This window comes from Orcinus orca, chromosome 11 (assembly GCF_937001465.1).
Source record: "Orcinus orca chromosome 11, mOrcOrc1.1, whole genome shotgun sequence".
In the NCBI taxonomy this organism is placed as follows: domain Eukaryota; kingdom Metazoa; phylum Chordata; class Mammalia; order Artiodactyla; family Delphinidae; genus Orcinus; species Orcinus orca.
In genome coordinates, this window is record NC_064569.1 from 84894050 (window position 1) to 84916292 (window position 22243).

Genomic DNA, 22243 nt, shown 5'->3' on the forward strand with positions numbered 1-22243 from the left:
GTCCCCTGCATTGGAAAGCGGATTCTTTACCACTGGACCACCAGGGAAGTCCCCAGAGTACTATTTAGTTGGAACTTTATAACAACTCTATGCAATGGAATCATTAATCCTATTTACCTGGTAAAAACAATTAAACCTCAGGAAAGTTCAGGGACTTGTTCACACAGTGTATAAGTAGAAGTGGGGGGACTCAACTGCAGTTTTCCAGTGTCCTTTCCACTGAGTTACACGGTGTACATCCCATCAAACACTAGAGAGAGATTTATCTTTTTCTTTTCGTGGAACTTTCTAAAAGCATTTGCTTCCTGGGAGGGAAATATATCCATCAATTTACTAGCTGGGTGGACCTTAGGAAAGAAAGCCTGAGGACTGTTGCAAGCATTAAACAAAATCATGTATCTAGAGCACAGTTTAGACAATGCCTAGTATACGTGAAAAAGTTATCGTTAAAAGGGTAAAGCCCATCAGTGTATATTTTGGAAAGGAAGTTGTACCGGTAGCTCTGCTAGGTGCTGGCACTAAATATGAAAACTGGGTAACTGCACGCGAAGTGGCCATGTCAACCAGGTTTATCCTGGGCCACGGCCAGGCCATCCCTACCCCACCCTGTTACCCCCACTGCCAGCGTTTCTACCTTGGTAGAGGCAGTGTTGCCGAGTGGCCAGGAGTGTGGGCTGAGGCTGCCAGCCTGGGCGTGAACGCCTGCACCACCACTTACTGACTGCGTCACCTTCGCGAGTTATCTAACCACTCCCTGCCTCAGTTTCTTCATCCGTGAATGGGGATACCAGCAAGAGTAGCCACATCCTCGGGATGTTGTCAGGATTGAAAGAATTTGCACAGGTAAAGCATGAAGGACAGTACTCGGATGTAATACGTACTGCGTGTCTGAGATAAAGATGTTGGCCGTCGATACGTATCAGTTCTCTGTGACTCTAGCAGGTGCTGGCCACATTCCATGGCCTGGGAAGAGGAGAAGTCTGAGGATTGTTGACTGTTCCCCTGCTCTCTCTCCCTCTGTCACAGGGCGAGCTCTTCCTGAACGGCCAAATGTGCAGAATTGTGCAGCGGGAGCTCTTATTTGACTTGGGCGTGGCCTACGGCATTGACTGTCTACTGATCGACCCCACCCTGGGGGGCCGCTGTGACACTTTTACCACGTTCGATGTCTCGGTCAGTCCTAAAAACACTACTGTAGTAAGGGAACCTTGGGCCAAGGAACAGCCCTCATGGGTTGTGGGACCCTGCTGTGAAGCCACAGAGGGCTGGTCCCCAGTGAACACAGGACCCAAGGGATCAGAGCGCCACATGACAGTGCTCTTCAGATTAACGTCTACTTAGTCCCGTACAAGCCTTGCCTGTGCTCATTTATCCACCCACACACCCATCCATCCATCCCCCCGCCATTAAGGAAACAGTTGTTGGGAACCAACTGTGTGCCACTGTTCTACCAGTCATTTTCAAACCCGCCCACCCATTCAGTCATTCCCTTAACCATTCTACAAGCACTTTTTGAGCCTCTGCCAGAAAAAACCATGAGAAATGCCGTACTTGACAGGGTATGACTACAAAAGTGGCAGTTTCATGTGGTTCGATCTAATACATGCCACCATCCCTCCATTCATTTGCTCATTCATTAACACTGGCTGAACTTCCGTCCCGGGTCCTGCACTGTATGAGGCGTGTGTACATCTCACACACATTCATCCACCCAGTGCCATTTATTGACCTTTGAGCCTACTGTTTGGCTCAGTGCTCATCTTACCCCTCTCCAATAGTAGAAGCAGTTATCATCTGCTCTATTATGCAAACTTGTAAATTGAGTCTCAAAGAGGTGAAGTGACTCACATGGCAAAGTCTGTCACCAGTTGATTTCTGTACCGGGCAACTTGTAGGCATTCAATAAATATCCCAAATTACCAGGATAACAGTCAGCCGGAGTAGGAGATGAAAAACCAGTTGTTAATTTCTTCACTTTCAAAGTATATATACAGACAGTTTTTTCAGTTAATCATTTTTCCTCACCTATCAATCCCCTGAAAATCAAATAGCAACAAGAATTATTATCCCTGTTTTATAGATCAGAAGACTAAGCATCAAAGAATGTGATTAGCTAAAACAATTGCAGCTGATTTATAATGGAACTGACACCTGCATCCACATTTCCCACTGCTGCTATACCGTGTGCCTGTGTGACCCCGCCCTGGTCCACCGCCATCTAACGGAATTTTTACCTCAAAGAACTAGACTAAGGAATTGAGGTCCACGACATACCTTCAGAATTCTCTATGGCAAAGTTACAGAGTGTTTGCTTTTATATTCTTGATCATAGCCAGAATCTTAAGATTAATTAAGTTCTTAGTCACATAATCAAGGCATTAACCTGGGGCATTCCTTGTGTTTCCCAATATTCTGGATTTTTAAGTGTTTCTTTTCTTGCGTACTAGGGGAACTGTGGGAGCTGTGTTCATACTCCCAGCTGCCCCAGGTGGACTAAACCAAAGGTAATTATGAACACAGTGATAACGTTTGGAGAGTGATAGGTTTGTTTCTCTATCAGACCCCAGTCTCCTGGTAGCTATGAGTGTGCATGCGTGTGCATCTGCAAGTGTGTTATAACTCTGTGTAATTACTTTATGTCTTTCTTTCAACAATCAGGCCAGTGGGATTAGAGATGAACATTCTTAGCCCAGGCAGCCTGTCAACCCACTATCCATCTTTTAACAACTGTCTAGGAGAGTCATGGGATTACAGACCTAGAAGGGGTTGCAAAGATAATTATAATTATAAAAATAATAGTTGTATTTTGTTGGTTGCTATTCATGTCCCCGGCTCTGTGCTGGCCCCTTTATTTTGACATTATCCCTATTCCCCATTATAATACCTATAAAAAAATATATTACCTCCACTTACAACAGATGAGCCTCAGAGAGGATAAGCAATCAGCCCGAGGCCACACAGCTAGTAAGGAGCAAAGCTAGGGTTAGAGCCCAGCATGCAATGTAAGAGTAATGGTTAAGCCAATGAAATTTGGGGTCCACAGTTATGGGGTCAAATTCTCGTGGGTAATCTTTGGCAAGTCATTTTATATGTTTTTGCCTCTGCAAAATGGAGCTAATAACAGTTCTGTGTGTGATTATTAGGAAAAGTAAGTTTTTAAATGGGGGTACAGAGCCTGGCACATAGCAAGTGCTCATTAAGTATTAGTTTTAGTACTTACTCCAAAGCCAAGCTCTTTCTACTCGACCAGTAACCCCTCTCACAGAAACACCCCTACAAAATGAACTGTAACCCCATACCCTCTCTACTGATGTTCCTGGGGCCAGGCCACAGACCCCTCTCCTGATAGAAAACCACCTCTTTCCCACTCCCTTCTCAGGCAACCACACCTTTTGCAAACAGCTCTAAGGGTTAAGATGGGGAGAAATCTTCTTTCCGTGGACTCCACCTCTGCCCCCTCCCCCATTCATTTGTCTCTCTACACCCCTAAGAAGAGAATTCCCTGTACAGGGCTCATGACCGTTGAGTCCCATTTTCTACTTGGGCAGTACCCAGGTTCCCCCACTGGGGGCGGACTAGAGCCCAAGAGCCCAAGGGGATGGAAGGTGGAGGGATGGTTCAATCTCTTCCTTTAGGGTGAGAAGCGGAAGTGTCTGTACGACTTGCCCTTCAGGAGGAAACTGGAAGGCTGCAAGCAGCAGTGCACCCTGGTGATACAGCTCCCCAAGTGCTGCAAGGGCTACTTCTGGCCAGACTGTCAAGGTAAGGGAGCCTCTTACTGCCTCGCAATTCTGAAATGATTGTACAATCACTGTGGAGCATTTGAAAGTACTGTATGGGGGCCCGGGGGGGTGGGGCACAGGGAGCAGGGGAGTATATCACTCTTAATGATTCTGCTAAGAAAAGATCCAAAAGCAATTATTCTGAAGAGCTGTGCAGCTTTCCTTCTCCTTTTTTTTTTTTCTTGTCATATTTGGTTTTTACAGAGTTGAGATTCTACTGTGCATAGATTGTAAATCGTGTCATGCTTTTCTGCTTGATGTTATAGCATAAGACATTTCCCATGGGGTTAGAAACACCATATTTCATTTCTGACACCAGTCTATGATACTGACAAGCATGCTAGTTTAAACGCGTCTAAAGACATCTACCTTGGCAGGTTGCTATACAACTGTGATATGAATGGGCCATTATTTCCTGAAATCTCCCGTTATGTGTAACATCGCCCTCCCTCCCTCACCTCACCCTTTCAGGAAAGGGCTCCTGAAACCCCTTTGTCTAGATACGGCTTCTAGCCAATAACGCAGCAGCAAAAGCATAACAAATGCCATAGAACTTCCCATCCACCATGCATTGACTTAAGTGGGCACATGTATTGAGTGCTACTTCCCATATATGGGGACATCTGAACCTCGCAGCAACCCCTAGGAAGTAGGTTCCACTGTCATCCCCATTTTACAGATGACGAAATCAAGGCACAGACTGGATAAGAAGCACGCTTAAGGTCCCACAGTATGTCTCCAGAAGCCATGGTTTTAAGTACCATGCATACTCCATTCATCATGGTCCAGTTGAGAAAATTCTGGGCTGGGAGTCCACGCAATCACTCAGCCTCCACTCCACTGTCCATCACTAAAGCACAGACCATTGATAAAAGTCAATGTCATCCCTTATATTTGTTCAGCGCTTTATATTTTCAAACGCTCTTGGTTACAGTGTCTCATCTGATCCTCAGAGTGGGTACTCTGTCATCACCCTCCCCCTCCTCCTCTAGAGCTAAGAGAACCGAAGCTCAGAGCAAGTTCATTATTCAGGCCAGATCAACACAAATCCAGGTCTCCTGACCCCCAAATACAGTGCACAGTTCAGTATATTGCTCTGCCAGTCCTATCAGAGAGATAGATAGATAGATAGATTTTTTTTTTTTTTTTTTTTTTTTTTGCGGTACGTGGGCCTCTCACTGTTGTGGCCTCTCCCGTCACGGAGCACAGGCTCCGGACGCGCAGGCTCAGCAGCCATGGCTCACGGGCCCAGCCGCTCCGCAGCATGTGGGATCTTCCCGGACCGGAGCACGAAGCCATGTCCCCTGCATCGGCAGGCGGACTCTCAACCACTGCGCCACCAGGGAAGCCCCCCTATCAGATATAGTTAAGCCATAGGCCAGTGGGTTGCTCTAAACATCCGGTGACATTCTGTGGTTATGTCCCCGGGGCCACAGAGGACAGAACCCACAGCTGAGGACGGTTTAGCAGCATGTTCACAGAGGCGCTGAGCTGCTCTGGGTCTGGGGAGGCTGTTGAGTCACTGCTGTTTCATCTCTTCCAGCCTGCCCTGGAGGACCAGATACCCCATGTAACAACCGGGGTGTCTGCCTCGATCAGTACTCACCCGCGGGACAGTGTAAATGCAACACCGGCTTCAACGGGACAGCGTGTGAGCTGTGCTGGCCAGGGAGATTCGGGCCTGACTGTCAGCGTATGTGGCACCCACTCCCCTGAGCTTCTGCCTGTCGTTCGGCTCTGTGCTCCCTGCCCCAATGCACACCATCCACCTGAGCTGGAAGCATCCTTCTTCCTCTCTTTCCCGGCCACCCACCTCCCATCTGCCTGCCCTCACATGCTTTTTTCCTCCTTGGGTATATTCCCAGTTTCCATCCACTGAAAGAGCCTCCCCTCTAGAAGTGAAACTCACATCCCCTGCAGCCACCAAGGCAAGCTGTGGCCGACCAACACTCATTCAGTCATTCAACTATCACATATATGCTGAGTCCTTACTAATGTTGACAGCTAATGTGTGTGGAGTGCCTACCATGTGCCAGGCAGGTATGCTGTACCATCTAATCCTCACAACAAGCCTCTGAGGTGGGTACTCTTTATCATCCCCACTTAGCAGATGAAGAAGCTGAGGCACAAAGAGGCTTAGTGACTTGATCAAAAGCCAGGAATGGTTCTAAGTTATAGAACTTAGCTTTCAAAATCCCAGCTTTCAAGGAGTGTACATTCAAAGGGAGGAAACAACGATGACAGAAACAAAAATAGATATAAAGGCATAAAGAAGATGAAGCAGATGAAGGGAATCGAGATAGAAAGGAGGCACTGGTCCAGAAGACATCTCATGAAATATTTGAGTAGAGACCTAACAGAGGTGAGGGGGCCAGGAGTGGGACTGTCAATAGCAGCTCTGTCCGGTCAAATTTCAGTGATGATGGAAATGCTCTGTAACTCCGCCACGAGGAATGGTAGCCGCTAGCCACAAGTGGATGTTGAGTACTCAAAACCTGTGACTAAGGAACTGAGTTTTGGTTTTTTTAATTAGTTTACATTTAGATAGCCACGTGTGATGAGCAGCTGCTCTGATGGACAGTGCAGGCTAGAGGAATGGCTCTCCTGGAAGAGAGACAAGCAAGTGCAAAGGCCCTGAGGCAGGCATGGGCTTGGCATGCAAGGAACAGCAGAGCGGCCAAGGTGGCTGAGCAGGGTGGGCAAAGAAGAGGGAGAAAGGGAGAAGAAGGAATCTGAGGGTCGCCAGGGGCCAGATAACATAGGAGCTTCTTGCCCAGAAACAGGTCTTCAGTGTCTAATCTAAGTGTGATGGCGGCCAGTAAAGGATTGTGAATGGGGGGCTGGGGGGTTGTCCTGAGCAGATTGGAAAGGACCACCCCAGCTGCCCCGTGGAGAGTGCCCCATGGGAGCGCACGAGCAGAAGCAGGGCCAGCTTTGGGGAGGCTAATGCCACGTTCTGGGTGAGAGCCGGTGATGCCGTGGGCTAGAGTGGTGCTGCTGGAGGTGGTAAGAAGCAGAAGGATTGGTATATTTCTTGAAGGTTTGACCATTCAGTCCATTTCTCTGTTAGGAGGCCCAGATGATGTTCCCTCCCCCTACTGTTCAGTTACATACCCCATGATACCCTCTACTTCTGTGTTTACAACAATCACTGTATTTATAATTACGTGTTCGATAACCAGGTACTGCTAGACTGTAAGCTCCCTGAGAACAGGGACCTTATGTCTTGGGTTTTCTGCTGTAACCTCATTGCCTGGGAGTGTCTGCCTCATGATAGCCACTGAATTGGTTATTTTTTGAAAGTCTGAATGAATGCTATAAATGAATGAGTGAATGAACGTGGATAAACACGGTGCCTTCCAAACCAACAGCACAGCCAGCATGTGGTCGGTGGGCTTGGTTGACTGGATTTCAATCCCTGATCTCTGCCGACTGATCACACTCCAACTCACTCTACAGCCTGTGGCTGCTCGGACCACGGACAGTGCCACGACGGGATCACGGGCTCTGGGCAGTGCGTCTGTGAAACGGGGTGGACGGGCCGCTTCTGTGACACGCAGACAGGTCTGTCCTGGGGGCGGCCACCTGCTGGCAGCCCTGTGCTGCAGCGGACCCTGCCGAGAGCGGCCGACTGAGGGTGGGGGTCTTAGCGACATCGGAAAGAAACAACAAAGCAGGGGTTCCCTTTTCCACGAGGAATAGATGACTTGGCTGTGTGGCCCCAGGGTCCAGAGATCTGGTGACGTGAAGGAAACTAGATGACACGATTTAACTCAAACCCATGAAACCAGCATGCAGTCCTGTCAATCATGGAAGGACCCACCTCAAGCAAAGTATACGGGATTGGGCAGGAAGGGTCCCTCGGGATCGTGGTCCAGGCCCAGATGTGTGCAGACACAGAGGTGAAGGGTTTCACAGAAAACGTGCTGTTCCCTGGAGTCCAGGATATGACCCCTGATTCAGCTGCTTATTAGACAAACGGCCTCAGCTAAGCCACCCTCTCCGAGGCTTGGTGCGCTCGTCCGAAGAAAGAGAGCCTGTTGCACGGCTTTCAGGGGAGGATTGTTGTGAGGGTCGGGGTCATGGCTTCGGGGTGTCCGGTGCATGTGGGGCACTCAGAAACAGTAGCTTCCATTATCACCATCCGTCATTGTCATCCTTGTCATGACCTTGGTCCTCACTGAGCTGTCAGTTTTCTGAGGCCTCCCTTGAAGCCCAAGCCTCGTGTTCCGGTCAGAGGTTGAATTCTCCAATGTAAAGCACTGTCACTTCATCCTCCCTGGGGGCAGAAGGGCAAGACCAAGCTCTTCCTGTGGGCATCAGCAACCTGAAGCTCCAGCAGCCCAGCAGTCCCCTTAACTTCAGTTCTTCCCCCTCTTCTCTCCCCGGTCCTCCTCCCGTGGCTTCATGCTGCCTCCTGATACTGCAGCCCCTTCCAGCCACCAAAGCCCCAGACTTCTCCCAGGCTCTGCAGTGCCCACAGAAGGCCTTGGAATTTCTCCTCCAATTTAACCATCTCCTCTGGAACCCCATGCCCTTAGGGCCAAAGAGCTAATCTGCTAAGTTCACCCTTGCTAGCGGACTTTGAGGTATAAAGTGTTCATTGGTTGCCCCTAATGGTAACATATTTGCATTTTAATCTGGATAACATTTCAGAAGTAATGTCTTAATAATACAAAGGAGTGATTCCGGAATCTCAGAATCTCCAGGCTGGGAGGGACCTTAGCAAATCACCCTGTCCGCCCGCCATAAGGGGCCACTTTTGAAACACAGTGGCAGGCCAGATGGGGTCTCAGGAAGATGCCTTAGGTGGGTCCCAGCCCTTCACATCATGGTGCGGGATGAATGGTGACCTCTTTCTTTGCAGTTCTGCCCCTCGTGTGCATGCCTCCTTGTTCTGCTCATGCCACCTGTAAGGAGAACAACACGTGTGAGTGTAACCTGAATTATGAAGGGGACGGAATAACGTGTACAGGTAGGTCCCATCCGTGCATGGGTGGAATAGCAGCGAGGTGCTAGGAGCAGAGCGGCTCTTGGTCAGGGTGCCTGGGCTCCATCCCGGCCCTTCTGCTTCCTGCTCGGACTGCTTCGGCAATACCCACCCTCTCTGCGACTCAGTTTTCCCCGACGGGTTTGCTCATGCCTGACCTGCCCACTTCCCAGGTCATGACTTTGAAACTGCTTTGCCAACTGTGATGCACTTTGTTTTATGGTATTTTTGTGACTTTACAGATAATCCAGTCTTACTTCAAAAAAATTCAGAAACTATACTACAGTATTTAAAAAACAACAGTGAAACCTACACATGCTCTCACCACTCGGTGAGAACCACTTTGAACACTGAAATGTCTCTGTCTCTAGTAGTTACAGTATAGGTTCAGCCACACAGAGACCCAAATGAACAGTGGCACAAACAAGGCAGATGTTTAAATGTTTATTTTTATCTCTTATAGCAGTTTGCATGGAGGCATCCAGGGCTAACATAGGGTTTCACTCTGAAAGGTCATCTGGGGGCCCAGACTCCTTCTATCGTGTTGCTCTGCCATCGCTCACTTGCCTGGCCCAAGATGGTCACTACCAAAGCACATCCCAGGCAGCAGGATAGAGAGGGAGAGAGAGGAGGCAAACCTCCTCCCTTTAAGGACACACCTAGAAGAGGCTAAAATCCTGTCTGCTTCCACCCCATTGGCTGGAACCTCATCATCTGTCACACCTAGGACAGGGGAGCCTGGGAAATGTAGTCTTCAGTTGGACAACCATGAAGCCCAGCTGAAAATCTACTACTATAGAAAAAGAAGACAATAGGTACTGGGGGGAAGCTACTAGTCCTGGGCACGCATACTTTCTAACTGTTCTCATGAGTAGATCTTCATATAGAGATATATACTTTCTTTACAGAACTGAGATCTTGCTATACCTGTTGTTCTGTGATCTGCTACGAGGCAGTCTAGAAGTAGCTCAGCAACAGCAGTGGCAGCAAAGACCCAGGTTCTGTCTTTCTGCTTTGCCAGCCTTAGGCTGAAGCCTTTTGTCCTCATGTTCATGCTCTCAGGGTCTCAAGTGGCTGCCGCCACTCTAGCCAAAAAGTCAGACGAGAGAAATCAGAGCGCTTTCCAGCTACTCCTGAGGCTGGAGCTAATCTACTACTAGGTTGAAATTTGGGGGATCAAGAAAACAAAGGTTAAGGGGCACACAAAACAGTGGGGAAAGTGCGGGCTTTGAAGTCAAACCAACCTGGCTTTAAATCCCAGCCCCTCCACGTTGTAGCTGGTTTGCCTTTGTCAGGTCAGTTAAGCTCTGAGTTTCCATTTGTTAATCTGCAGAATGGGGGTAACAATGTCTGTGTCACAAGGTGCTCAGCAGTGCACTAACCCTACACACACACACACACACACACACACACACACACACACGCGCGCGCGCGACTATGTCCTAACACTAAAAACCCAAACTCATTAGAAAACTACTACCAAAGTAAAGTATGTGATTAAAGAAAAGAGCAGAGGTAGACAGATGTGACCAGGCCTGGTCTATGAGGATGTTCGCCACAGGACACTAGTGTTGGCAAATGCAGCACAGAGGCCACCAGGCACAGGGAGAGAAGGCACTGAAATGTTGGGGCCCATTGTCTCGCCCAGCGCCACTGGTCCTGGGGTGACCCACACCTCGATCTGAAGCCCGTGTTACACAGAGCGTGGTTCATTGAGCCCTTGTCCTCTGCTCTTGCAGTTGTGGATTTCTGCAAACAGAACAACGGGGGGTGTGCAAAGGTCGCCAAGTGCTCACAGAAGGGCACGAAGGTCTCCTGCAGCTGTCAGAAGGGCTACCAGGGGGATGGCCACAGCTGCATGGAGATAGACCCCTGTGCGGACGGCCTCAATGGCGGGTGTCACGAGCATGCCACGTGCCAGATGACCGGCCCGGTGAGTCTCGTCTCCCCGGGGAAATTGGGGGTGGGGAGCCCTTGTGCCTCGCTCAGCCTTGCTTCTCCACTCGGGTTACCATTGGCCTCTTCCTAAGCCTTCTTCCCACGTGAGTCTATTTCTTGTTAAGTCGGCGGGCTAAATACGAAGTGGTACCCTGTGCAGAAAAAGGACCTTACTGGAAAAGCTGGTGAAGTCCACATAAAGTCTGTTGTTTAGTTAATCATAATACACCAACACTAAGTTTTTAGTTTTGACAATGAACTATGGTTTTGGAAGATGTTAACGTTAGGAGGAACTGAGTGGAGAATATAAGGAGACTCTCTCTCTGCAACTTTTCTCTAAATCTAAAATTATTCCAAATAAAAATGAATTAAAACCAAAAAAGTTGGTAAGAGATGGCAGGAAAAGTGCAGTTTGGGCACTCACTCAGGTCTTTCTAGAATGGAATCAGTGCCCTGTTGCCCCATTTCTCTGGTGGGAAGGAAAGATGGTGGGAGATGATGTCAATGATATTATAGTTATAAACATGAACTCAGAGTCAGGCAGCCTTTGAGTCTTTGTTCCTGGCCTGACACGCTGTGTGGTCTGGGGCTGGCTGCTTAACCTCTCTGAGCCTCAGTTTCCTCATTCACAAAGTGGGCCTCATAATAGTGCGAACCTCACAGGATTGTTGTGGACGTTAAATGGGATCATTCATTGACTCAACAAACGGTCATCAAGTGCCTACTTTGTGCTGTTGTAGCTGCCAAGGATGTAGCGATCAAAAGCTTATACACGAGGGCTTCCCTGGTGGCGCAGTGGTTGAGAGTCCGCCTGCCGATGTAGGAGACACGGGTTCGTGCCCTGGTCCGGGAGGATCCCACGTGCCGCGGAGCGGCTGGGCCCGTGAGCCATGGCCGCTGAGCCTGTGCGTCCGGAGCCTGTGCTCCGCAGCGGGAGAGGCCACGGCAGTGAGAGGCCCGCGTACTGCAAAAAAAAAAAAAAAAAAAAAAAGCTTATACACGAGTAGGGGAGGGGGCATCTTTAGTACAGAAATGAGTGTACAAGATACCTTCAGAGAGGGCCAAGAGTCAGGAGGAACAAAACTCAGGCCAGTGTGATAAAAAGGGACCGGGAGTCAGGGAAGCGACATCTGAGCTGAGATGTAAAGGAGGACATTCCATCCTGAGCCTGTGCAAACGCAAGACGGAGCAGTAACTCAGTCCCCACCGGACCGTACAGGCATGTTTCTTACCCTTCTGAGCACCTCCTGTGCTGGATGGTGGCCCGCGGAGTACATGGGGTTCTGGGGGCCCAGAGAAGGGCCTTTTTCATCTTCCCACTCTTCCCCCCAGGGCAAGCACAAGTGTGAATGTAAACGTCATTACATGGGAGACGGGCTGGACTGTGAACTGGAGCAGCTGCCCATCGACCGCTGCCTGCAGGACAATGGGCAGTGCCACGCCGACGCCGACTGTGCTGACCTCCACTTCCAAGGTCAGTGTGGCCCGAAGCACCTGGCCTCAGGCATGGGGAAGGGACCTCTGCAAGAGCAAAAGGAAAAAGTATTCAAAACTGGGGTCAGGGACTTCCCTAGTGGTGCAGTGGTTGGGACTTCGCCTTCCAGTGCAGGGGGGCGGGTTCGATCCCTGGTAGGGGAGCTAGGATCCCACATGCCTCAAGGCCAAAAAACCAAAACGTAAAGCAGAAGAAATGTTGTAACAAATCCAATAAAGACTTCAAAAGTGGTCCACATCAGGAAAAAAAAATCTTAAAAAACAAACTGGGACCAAACAGCCCATGCATTGCCCAGGACCCCGTGGAGGCTGACATCAAGCACATCGAGGGTTCGGATTTCAACATACAAATTTGTGGGGGACACAGACATTCAGTCCCTATCACGCATCAAGTCCTAAGACACCTCAAGTCCATTTTGGGGATGAAATGGAGGAAATATAAGCAGGAGAAATACACAGGAGATACGACAAATATATGACACTGTCTCTTCTTGCAAGGAGATTCCCAACGGAGTTGAGGACATTTTTTTAATCAATAAGACCGGGGGAAGAAAGGTAATAAGACAGAAGACAGCGATTTATCTCATGCTGATGGTGCAACTGAAGGGAGAGAGCAAGCTGGTTAGAGAAAAATTGGAAGCAGGGACTCAAGCAGATATTTGTACACCCACGTTCACAGCAGCATTATTCACAACAGCCAAAAGGCAGAAACAACTGAAATGTTCAACCTATGGATGGACAGATAAAATGCAGTATACAGTGGGAAATTACTCATCCTATAAAAGGAATGAAATTCTGTACATGCTACAGCGTCAATGAACCTTGAAAACATGCGCCATGAAATAAGCCAGACACAAAAGGACAAACATTGTACTCTTCCACAGACAGAAGGTACCTATAATAGGCAAATTCAGAGAGATGGAAGGAAGGATAGAGGTTACTGAAGGGTGGGGAGAGGGGGTCATTCTTTAATGGGTACGAAGTTTCTGTTTGGGGTGATGGAAACATTCTAGAAATGGACAGTGGTGATGGTTGCACATGTAAATACTTAATGCCACGGAATTGTACACTTCAAGTGGTCAAAAGGGCGAATTTTATGTTATGTGTATTTTACCGCAATAAAATTTTTTTAAAAAAGAATAGAGAAGGGAAGGATCTCTGGGTGGGATGAGAGAGGGAATCCCAGGGAGCTGAATAGAGGCCTGGGGCTACAGTAGACGCTTGAAAGATGCTGGAGTTGAGCTATGCACAGAAGAGCTGGCAAGACATTTCTGCTGGGAGGACTCATGGACAGCAGTTATCAGGGGTCAGCTGGGAAGGACGAGGCAATGGTGGGAGGGACAGCATAATATCAAGGCTATGACCCCAAGGTAACAGGGTCTCTGCTGGGAAGAGGAGTGAGATGAGGGAGAAAAGGGCACACCGTGGACATGGAGAGTGAAGAAAAGGAAAGGGTCGACCATAATGTAAGGTTTCCATCTCGAGAGACCAACCCAGTGGTGGTGTTAAAGCAGTCTGGGAGTAGGGGGCCCAAGAATTTTGAAAGCTTTGCTGGGGACAGTCTATGTTCAAGGTGATGATGGATCTTCCAAGTTCTATTTCAAGGTGAGGGTGGGACTTCAAAGCAGGGAGATTCTGTAGGCGGTTGTTATTTAGGATGGGGTCAAGAATGAGCAGTTGGGACCAGGGATGTTGATTCATGAGTCATCTGCCAGGAGGAGTGTGGAGTCAAGAGGTGCTTGGCTTTTTTCTTTAGGGCGCGATTCATTCAGCCAGTCCTGCCTGTTCCCACAACTCACTGAATCTATTCAGTCCGTGGAACATCGCCCATCTTCTCCAGGGGGCTTTTCTCTTCTACTTTTTTATGAATCCTGAGACAGTGATGGTAGTGATATTAAGTGACTGAGCGTCACACTGGACCCACCTTCTGTTGTGGCTGAGTGGTTACCCTTAAGAAGACGAGATGGCATTGGGATGCCTCAGCTGTCCCGGTGGGCAGGCTACGGAGGCATCCCACACTCAGGAGGAAGTGCCTACTCTCACACAGTTCCGAGGAGGGCAAACACACAGCCTCTGTGGCATCCAATTCGGCAATGTGTGCAGAGAGCCTCATGACATTCAAGGGACACATCCTATTGAAATAATCTAAGAATTGAATAACGGGAAACATACCATCCCAGCATTACCTAACATCACAAAAAATTAGAAATAACAAATATCTAACAGTAAAGGATGATCAAATATACTGTTATATCCACTCAAGGGCACTATTAAGAATTGTGGGGACTTCCCTGGTGGCGCAGTGGTTAAGAATTCGCCTGCCAGTGCAGGGGACACGGGTTCGAGCCCTGGTCCGGGAAGATCCCACATGCCGCGTAGCCACTAAGCCCATGTTCCCCAACTACTGAGCCTGTGCTCTAGAGCCCGCGAGCCACTACTGAGCCCGCGCACCACAACTACTGAAGCCCACACACCCTAGAGCCCGCACGCTGCAACTACTGAGCCCATGTGTCACAACGACTGAAGCCCACGCACCCTAGAGCCCATGTGCCGCAACTACTGAGCCCACGTGCCACAACTACTGAGCCCACGTGCTGCAACTACTGAAGCCCGCATGCCTAGAGCCCGTGTTCCGCAACAAGGAAAGCCTGCACACTGCAGCGAAGAGCATCCCCCGCTCGCTGCAACTAGAGAAAGCCTGTGCACAGCAACAAAGACCCAGCGCAGCCAAAAAATAATTAATTTTAAAAAAAGAATCGTTTTGACTTGGGAAGGAGACAAGGCTAAACACCTTTCCGTCCTTCCCCAAGCTGTTATATTGGTAAGTGTTTATATTTCAGGTGTGGCTGACAAGATTAGATGGCCTGTGGATGAATATACTATTGTCTGCGGTCAAAGAAGAAAATCTTGGGAATTCCCTGGTGGTCCAGTGGTTAGGACCCCACACTTCCACTGCAGGGGGCACAGGTTCGATCCCTGGTCAGGGAACTAAGATCCCACAAGCCGGGCAGCCAAAAAAAAAAAAAAGAAAGAAAGAAAAAAATCTTAAACTTCGCTCTTTTGGGGGTAGAAAGTACCCTTTTAGTGGCATTTGATAAAGAACTTGACAATATAAAAATTTGACTTGTTTCTTGAAGTCACATGCATTGGTCTCTGCATTAACTGGTTAAAAAAAAGATACCAACTATCTAAAAAGGATTAAAATCTTCTAGTATCTTAGGGGGAAAATGGCTAGAAAGCTTTTGTAAAGGCATAGTGGCAATCAGAAAACACATGGGGTCCTTGGCAGAAACTCATTTTAATGTATTTTTTTTTCATGGCTGTGAAGTTCACAAAAAGTTCAACTGAAAGTGTCAAGGGGAAATTATGTTGCCAGAGAAAATGTATAATATTGGGAAATAATCGTGATTTCACGTTATAAGAAAGATTTCTAAAAACTAAATATGCAGCATACTGCCACACTTGTGGTATATATGACATGTAAACGGACAGGGAAAAAGACTGGAAGGGTGACATTACATCAAAATTAAAAGTTACAAAAATAAAAATTCTGTACGGAAGTATATCAGAATGTTAGCCATGGAGTAATGATTATTTCCAGAGAGCGGGACTGTAGGTGATTTTTGTTCATCTCTTTTCTTTACGGCCCAGATTTCTACCAGACACGTGCTACTTTCATAGTTAGAAAAGAAATAAGTATTTTAAATGACATCTCAAAGGGGAGTGGCATCCCAAGAAACCCTGGGATACGGTCAGCCTTCCACTTTGAAAATCTCTGATGAAAGCACGGCCAGCCAGGGGGGCTGGCCTGGACGATTCCTCTCCTCCCCCTTCTAGATACCACCGCTGGAGTGTTCCATCTACGCTCCCCGCTGGGCCAGTACAAGCTGACCTTTGACAAAGCCAGAGAGGCCTGTACCAAGGAAGCTGCAACCATGGCAACCTACAACCAGCTCTCCTACGCCCAGAAGGTGGGGCCCAGTTGGCAGGCACCGTGCAGGCAGGGTCTTCAGGGGAGGAGATGCAGCTTCCTCTTGACACAGGGGAGACTCAGGCTGTTGCCTTCCTGGAGCGGGGAGTTCAGGGAGCTCCTGGAGCAATAACGATTCGTCATGTCCACCGGGAGTCTACCATGTGTCAGGCACAGTGTGGGGTGCTTCCCTGACATTACTGTCCATTCTTACAACATCCCCAGAGGTAGGTATTCCTATCTTTTTACAGATAGGGCAGCTGAGGCTCTGAAAGGTAATGTGCCCAATGTCACCCAGCCAGGAAGTGGCAGGTCCAGCATTCCACGTACCCCTGACTCCAAAAGTCTGCTCTCGATCATGACATTCAACCACCAAGGCAGAGGCACAGACTGGGAGTGTGTACCTCATAGATGGAAACCAGAAAGAGATCAGTTAATCACAAGCCTAGGGTCTCCCTGAACCCACAAAGCAGCTGAGTTTTCTGGAATAGCCGGGGCTTTCTTTGTCTGGAGGGGCTGTGAAGGGAGTACATGGGAAGTGCCCCAGCTCTCAGCCACAGCCAGGGAGGAAATGGAGCTCTGGTCAGGGCTACTCTCTTAGCCTCTAAAACCAGAAGCCAATTAGGAAAGGTCAGTGACTTTGAGTGACCTGCTAGTGACTGCTCACTGGGAGTAGAGGAGACCACTGTCCATCAGGATGATGTTACTGCCCTCCAACCTCCATCACTACCAGATCCTCAGACCTGACGTTTCTTTACCAAGGAGCAAAGCCTTTGATGCCAGGACCCAGCATCTTGGAGGGTCAGAATTTCTTGTTTCTCCTGCTTGCTGGTTGTATGGCCTTGATCAAGCCATTGAAACCTCTGTCCCACCGGGCATGTTTGTATAAGGACTAAAGGTAATATGGTACAGTGACTGGCACACAGTAGGAACTCAGTTTTTAAGATTAAGAGCTCTGGAGTAGACTGCATGGGTGTGAATCTCAACTCCGCTACTCGCTGGCTGTATGACTTTGAGCAAGTTACTTAACCCTTTTTGCCTCTATTTTCTCAATTATATGATAGAGGTTTTTTTTAAGTTTCTATCTCAAAGGGTTGATATAAGTGTGAAAGGTGCTGACACATGAAAAGCCCTTGCAACAGAACCTGGCCCAGAATAAGCTCTCAATAAGTGTTACAGTGAATGGTGATGGTGAGGATGACGACTGATGATCGGTTACAGTTCTATCAACCCATAAGCAGAAGAATTTGCACCCAGGGAAAAAATAGCTGATTGCAAATCCTTTCTCGAGAGCAGAGGGAAGAAAAATGAGTGTGAAGGACCCGGGCACCTACAGGAAAGAGAAGGCACCACTTTCATCCATCCAATGGCTCAATCAACAAAAATTTAATGAACACCTACTATGTTCCAGGCACGGGGTACAATAGGCAAAATGAGCCATAATTCCAAACTCCATGGAGTTTTCAGTCTGATGCGGGAGTCAGACGTTACCCAAAGAACTCCACAACAAATATGAAATCACAGCTGACCCATGGCCACATCTGTGTCCCTACAGGCCAAGTACCACCTCTGCTCAGCAGGCTGGCTGGACAGTGGGCGAGTAGCCTACCCCACATCCTACTCCTCCCAGAACTGTGGCTCTGGTATCGTTGGGATAGTGGACTACGGAACAAGAAACAACAAGAGTGAAATGTGGGATGTCTTCTGCTACCGGATGAAAGGTAACGGCCCACACGCCACTTTAGATTCCAGGCCATGCAGCTGCTGAGCAATCCTCAGCCTGGCCAGCCGACCTCCCAGGTGAGATGGGGCAGCCCAGGCCCCTGCCTCACTGGGGCGGGCCCCCGTGTGCTCCTGCCTTCCAGATGTGAACTGCACCTGCAAGGCAGGCTACGTGGGAGATGGCTTCTCGTGCAGTGGAAATCTGTTGCAGGTCCTGATGTCCTTCCCCTCGCTCACAAACTTCCTGACGGTATGTATGTGCCATGTCTGTTTGCTTTCGCCTTGGGGTGGAGGGGTTGCCTCAAAGCAGGTATTAGAGAGGGGAGTCCTTCAAAGAAGACAGAGGTTCACAGTCATAGTTAAGAGCATGGACACTGACCAAAAAAAAAAAAAAAGGGACTTCCTGGCGGTCCAGTAGTTAAGACCCCACGCTTCCAATGCAGGGGCCGCGGGTTCAATCCCTAGTCAGGGAACTAAGATCCCACATGACGTGTGGCGCAGCCAAAAAAAAAAAAAAAAAAAGTCTCGAAAGGGCGTGGACACTGAGCCTCACTGCCGGAGTCTGAAGCTTAGGTTTGCCACTTGGTGCATCACCTTACATGAGTTACTCTCCCTCCTGAGCCCCAGTTTGCTCATTTGTAAAATGGAGATGATGATAGCACCAGTCTCATAGGGGCACTGTGATAAAGAGATGACCTAATATTTATAAAGTGCTTAGCCCTGTGGCCAGCAGATGCAAAATGCTGTACTGGTATTAGCTGGTATTCTTATCTCTGTGTGCAACTACAGCAGCTTCAGAGTCGGCCCTGGAGGAGGAAGATGCTCTTTTATCTTTGTGGGCAGGGTAGGCACAGTTAGCTAAGTCTACCTGGTGGTCGCCCAGTGAGCCAGATTCGCCACACGGGGTCAGCTTGCATTTTGCACTGCACTTTTTTTTTTTTTCTTTTCGGCTGCACCATGCGGCTTGCGGGATCTTACTTCCCCAACCAGGGATCGAACCCACACCCTCGGCAGTGAAAGCGCAGAGTCCTAACCACTGGACCGCCAGGGAATTCCTGCACTGCACTTAAAGTCACTTTAATATTCTACAAGTCACGTCCAATGAAGAGAAAGCCCCTGTTAGAGAAGGAATTGGTGTTGACTGATGAAAGAACTGAGCTAATAATTTTAATAACAATAGCTAAAATTTCTTACGCACTTCCTTCGCACGGGGCATTGTACTGAGCCCTTTCGGGGCCCTTTTCACTTGGTTCATAGAACATAAGCTCCATAAGGGAAAGGATTTTCTCTGCCTTGTGGCTGGCATATAGTAGGTGCTCAATAAATACTTGCTAGAAGGAATAAATCCTTATGCAACCTTATGAAGTCACTTCTGCTGTTATTCCCATTTTGCAGATAAAGGAACTGAGGCTTAGCAAGGTCAAGGACAGAGCCAAGGAGAGGGGACTGAGCATAAGTATAGGGCTTGTAGGAGCAGGGCAGAAGCTAAACCAAGGACCCCACAATGGTGAGCCTTTTTCCACAGACCAAAGGTATCCACCTAACTCGTCTAAAAATTCAGCGTTACCGTAAACACTCTAAAGGTAAACACCCAAACCAGTATTTGTGCTGCATGGGAGCTTGGCTTGTGACAGCATCTCAGAGAAAAGACGGTGTAGAACAAAACTCACTGGCTATGTGCCCTTCAGCAAATTGTCTTCTCTGGGTGTCAGTGGTACTCTCTGCACAATGACAAAGCTGAACTGGGTAGTGTGACTTTTTAAAATCTGTTCAGTGAGTATTTATTGAGTACTTACAAAGTGCTTCAGATATATCAGTGAACAAAATAGACAAACAATAAACAGAATAAATAAATAAATAGTATTGAAAGCTAGAAGATGATCTAGGCTATGGGGGGTGGGGTGGGGAGGGTAAGGGGAACCACAGGGTTCCCATTTTTTTTTTTTTGCGTTACGCGGGCCTCTCACCACTGTGGCCTCTCCCGTTGCGGAGCACAGGCTCCGGACGCGCAGGCTCAGCGGCCATGGCTCACGGGCCCAGCCGCTCCGCGGCATGTGGGATCTTCCCGGACCGGGGCACAAACCCGCATCCCCTGCGCCGGCAGGCAGACTCTCAACCACTGCGCCACCAGGGAAGCCCAGGGTTCCCATTTTGCATAGAGTGATGAGGAAAGGCCTTAGTGGGAAGGTGACACGTGAGTGAAGTGTGAACAGAAGAGAGGAAGTTAACCGTGCAGATTTGGAGGAAGAATCTTCCAGGCAGAAGAAACAACCAGGCAAAGGATGAAAGGCAGGAGAGTGCTGGGCAAGCTTGAGGAACGTCAGGGAGGCCAGTGTGGCTGGAACAGAGTGAGCGAGAGGACAGCCAGGCACGGGGTCAGAGGAGCAACAGTCCAGATGGTTTGGGCCTCACGGGCCACTGTAAGGACTTTGGCTTTTCCTCTGGGAGAAGTGGGGGCCCTTGCAGGGTTTTGACAAAAGGAGACTCAAGATTTCACTTAACGTTTCAAAGACCACACGGGCTGTCGTGTTGAGAATGGCCTGTGATCTGGCTGTGACTTGGGACCAGAGGATTTATTGAGGAAAGGAAAACTCCTCCTACAGTCTTCTCAAGGGGCAGTCAGACAGAAGAGCGGACGAGTGGCAGCCTGAGTTGGGACGACCAGCAAGAATATTCCCAGAGGGGTGATGCTACCCTCTCCAGCCACCCCAGTCCCTGCACACCAGGCTGACCCGTCTGACCACCTCCTTCCTCTCCCCAGGAAGTGCTGGCCTATTCCAACAGCTCAGCCAGAGGCCGGGCGTTTCTGAAACACCTGACTGACCTGTCGATCCGAAGCACCCTCTTTGTGCCACAGAACAGTGGGCTGGGGGAAAATGAGGTGAGTTGGGTTCCTGATGTCTGTGCTTTAGGCTAGCGCTTCTAGACAGTATCAGTTGTCTATCACCACAATAGTGCAATGCTACAAACGATCCCAGAATGCAGTGGCTACACATTTATGTAGCTCCAACATCTGTAGATCAGCTGGCAGTTCTTCCGGGCTAGGCCAGGCGTGCTCATGTGTCTAAGCTGGGCTGGCCGTCAGGTTACCTAGGCTGGCTTGTCTGGGGCTCTGCTCCGCAGGGCTCTCGTCCTCCAGCAGGCTAGCCCGGGCTTGTGGTGAGAGCAAGCCCAGTCCTGCCAGTGCTTTCTAAGCCCCTGTCTGGTCACATTTGCTAATATGCCACTGGCCCAACAGGTCATGTGGCTGAGCCCAAAGTCAGAGTGGGAGGCCCTCAGATGATGTGGTTAAGGGCAAGGATACGGGGAGGGGTGAAGAACCAGGGCCATGGGGGCAACTGATCTACTACATCAACCTTTTTCATGTCACGGCACACAGAGGAACTGGCAGTGTTTATTCAGCCCACCCACGGGCTCTGACAGCCCAGACCCCACTGAGGGCTGAGAGAAGCCATAGCTCTGCTCACTTGTTACCCACTCAAGACCCATTCCTCCCAGGACACCACCGGGAAGCTCTGCCTTGACCATAAAAATGACTTTCCAAGTGGAGGCAGAAAAACCAAGGCTTTGCGAAGTGATTTTTCCCTGGGTCATCCTTGTCATTAAAAGGAGAAAATATTGCTTGGCCTTTAAAGACCGTTTTCGTGTCTCTTCTTTGCTCTCAGACTCTGTCTGGGCGGGACATCGAGCACCATCTCGCCAATGTCAGCGTCTTTTTTTACAATGACCTTGTCAATGGTACCATCCTGCACACTAGGCTGGGAAGCCAGCTGCTCATCACCTCCAGCCAGGACCAGCGCCAACTGGTATGAAAAGTCTTCTGGGCTTATAGGGGGAAGTGGGGATAATATATGCCAAGCTCCTAGCAGAGGGTAGGTGCTTAACAGATGGCAATTCTTATAATGTGAAAGTAAACTCCAAAGCTGCAGTTAGCGGTACTAGCTGCACACCAGAACATACCCCTACCCTTTGGGAAATAAGCCATTGGTGACCGCCAGCCCCAGAAGCTGGTGAACCAGCTTTAAATGAAACCATTTTAAAGCAGTCTGATTCTCTGCCCTTATTTCTGTCAGATTGGCAGCCTATCCTAGGTGTTAACATGTGAGCCTTCAAGTCAAATGACCCTCGTATGAAAACCAGTTCTGCCACTCACTAGCTCTAGGAACTTAGACAAGTTATCTCACTTCTCAGTGTCCCAATTTCCTCATCTGAAAAGCAGGGATGTTGGTGATGTGTTAATGATGTTGATGATGATGGTGGTGGTGGTAGCGGTGATGATGATTATGATGGTGGTAATAGTGATATTTTGATAATGGTGGTGTTAATGATGTTGGTAATGATGATAAT

At 48.9% G+C, this 22243-nt stretch overlaps 1 protein-coding gene across 1 annotated transcript in view; it reads left to right on the top strand.

Moving 5' to 3' along the window:
* Positions 1–22243, top strand: part of STAB2 (stabilin 2) — a 159059-nt gene that overhangs the window by 127444 nt on the left and 9372 nt on the right. Inside the window, exons 53-65 of the mRNA XM_004269450.4 lie at positions 1027–1173; positions 2448–2504; positions 3636–3762; positions 5326–5475; positions 7242–7346; positions 8650–8757; positions 10512–10705; positions 12043–12184; positions 16042–16175; positions 17730–17895; positions 18040–18146; positions 20658–20777; positions 21562–21702. Coding sequence (XP_004269498.2) covers positions 1027–1173; positions 2448–2504; positions 3636–3762; positions 5326–5475; positions 7242–7346; positions 8650–8757; positions 10512–10705; positions 12043–12184; positions 16042–16175; positions 17730–17895; positions 18040–18146; positions 20658–20777; positions 21562–21702 — 1698 coding nt within the window. The remainder of the gene's footprint in view (positions 1–1026; positions 1174–2447; positions 2505–3635; positions 3763–5325; positions 5476–7241; positions 7347–8649; positions 8758–10511; positions 10706–12042; positions 12185–16041; positions 16176–17729; positions 17896–18039; positions 18147–20657; positions 20778–21561; positions 21703–22243) is intronic.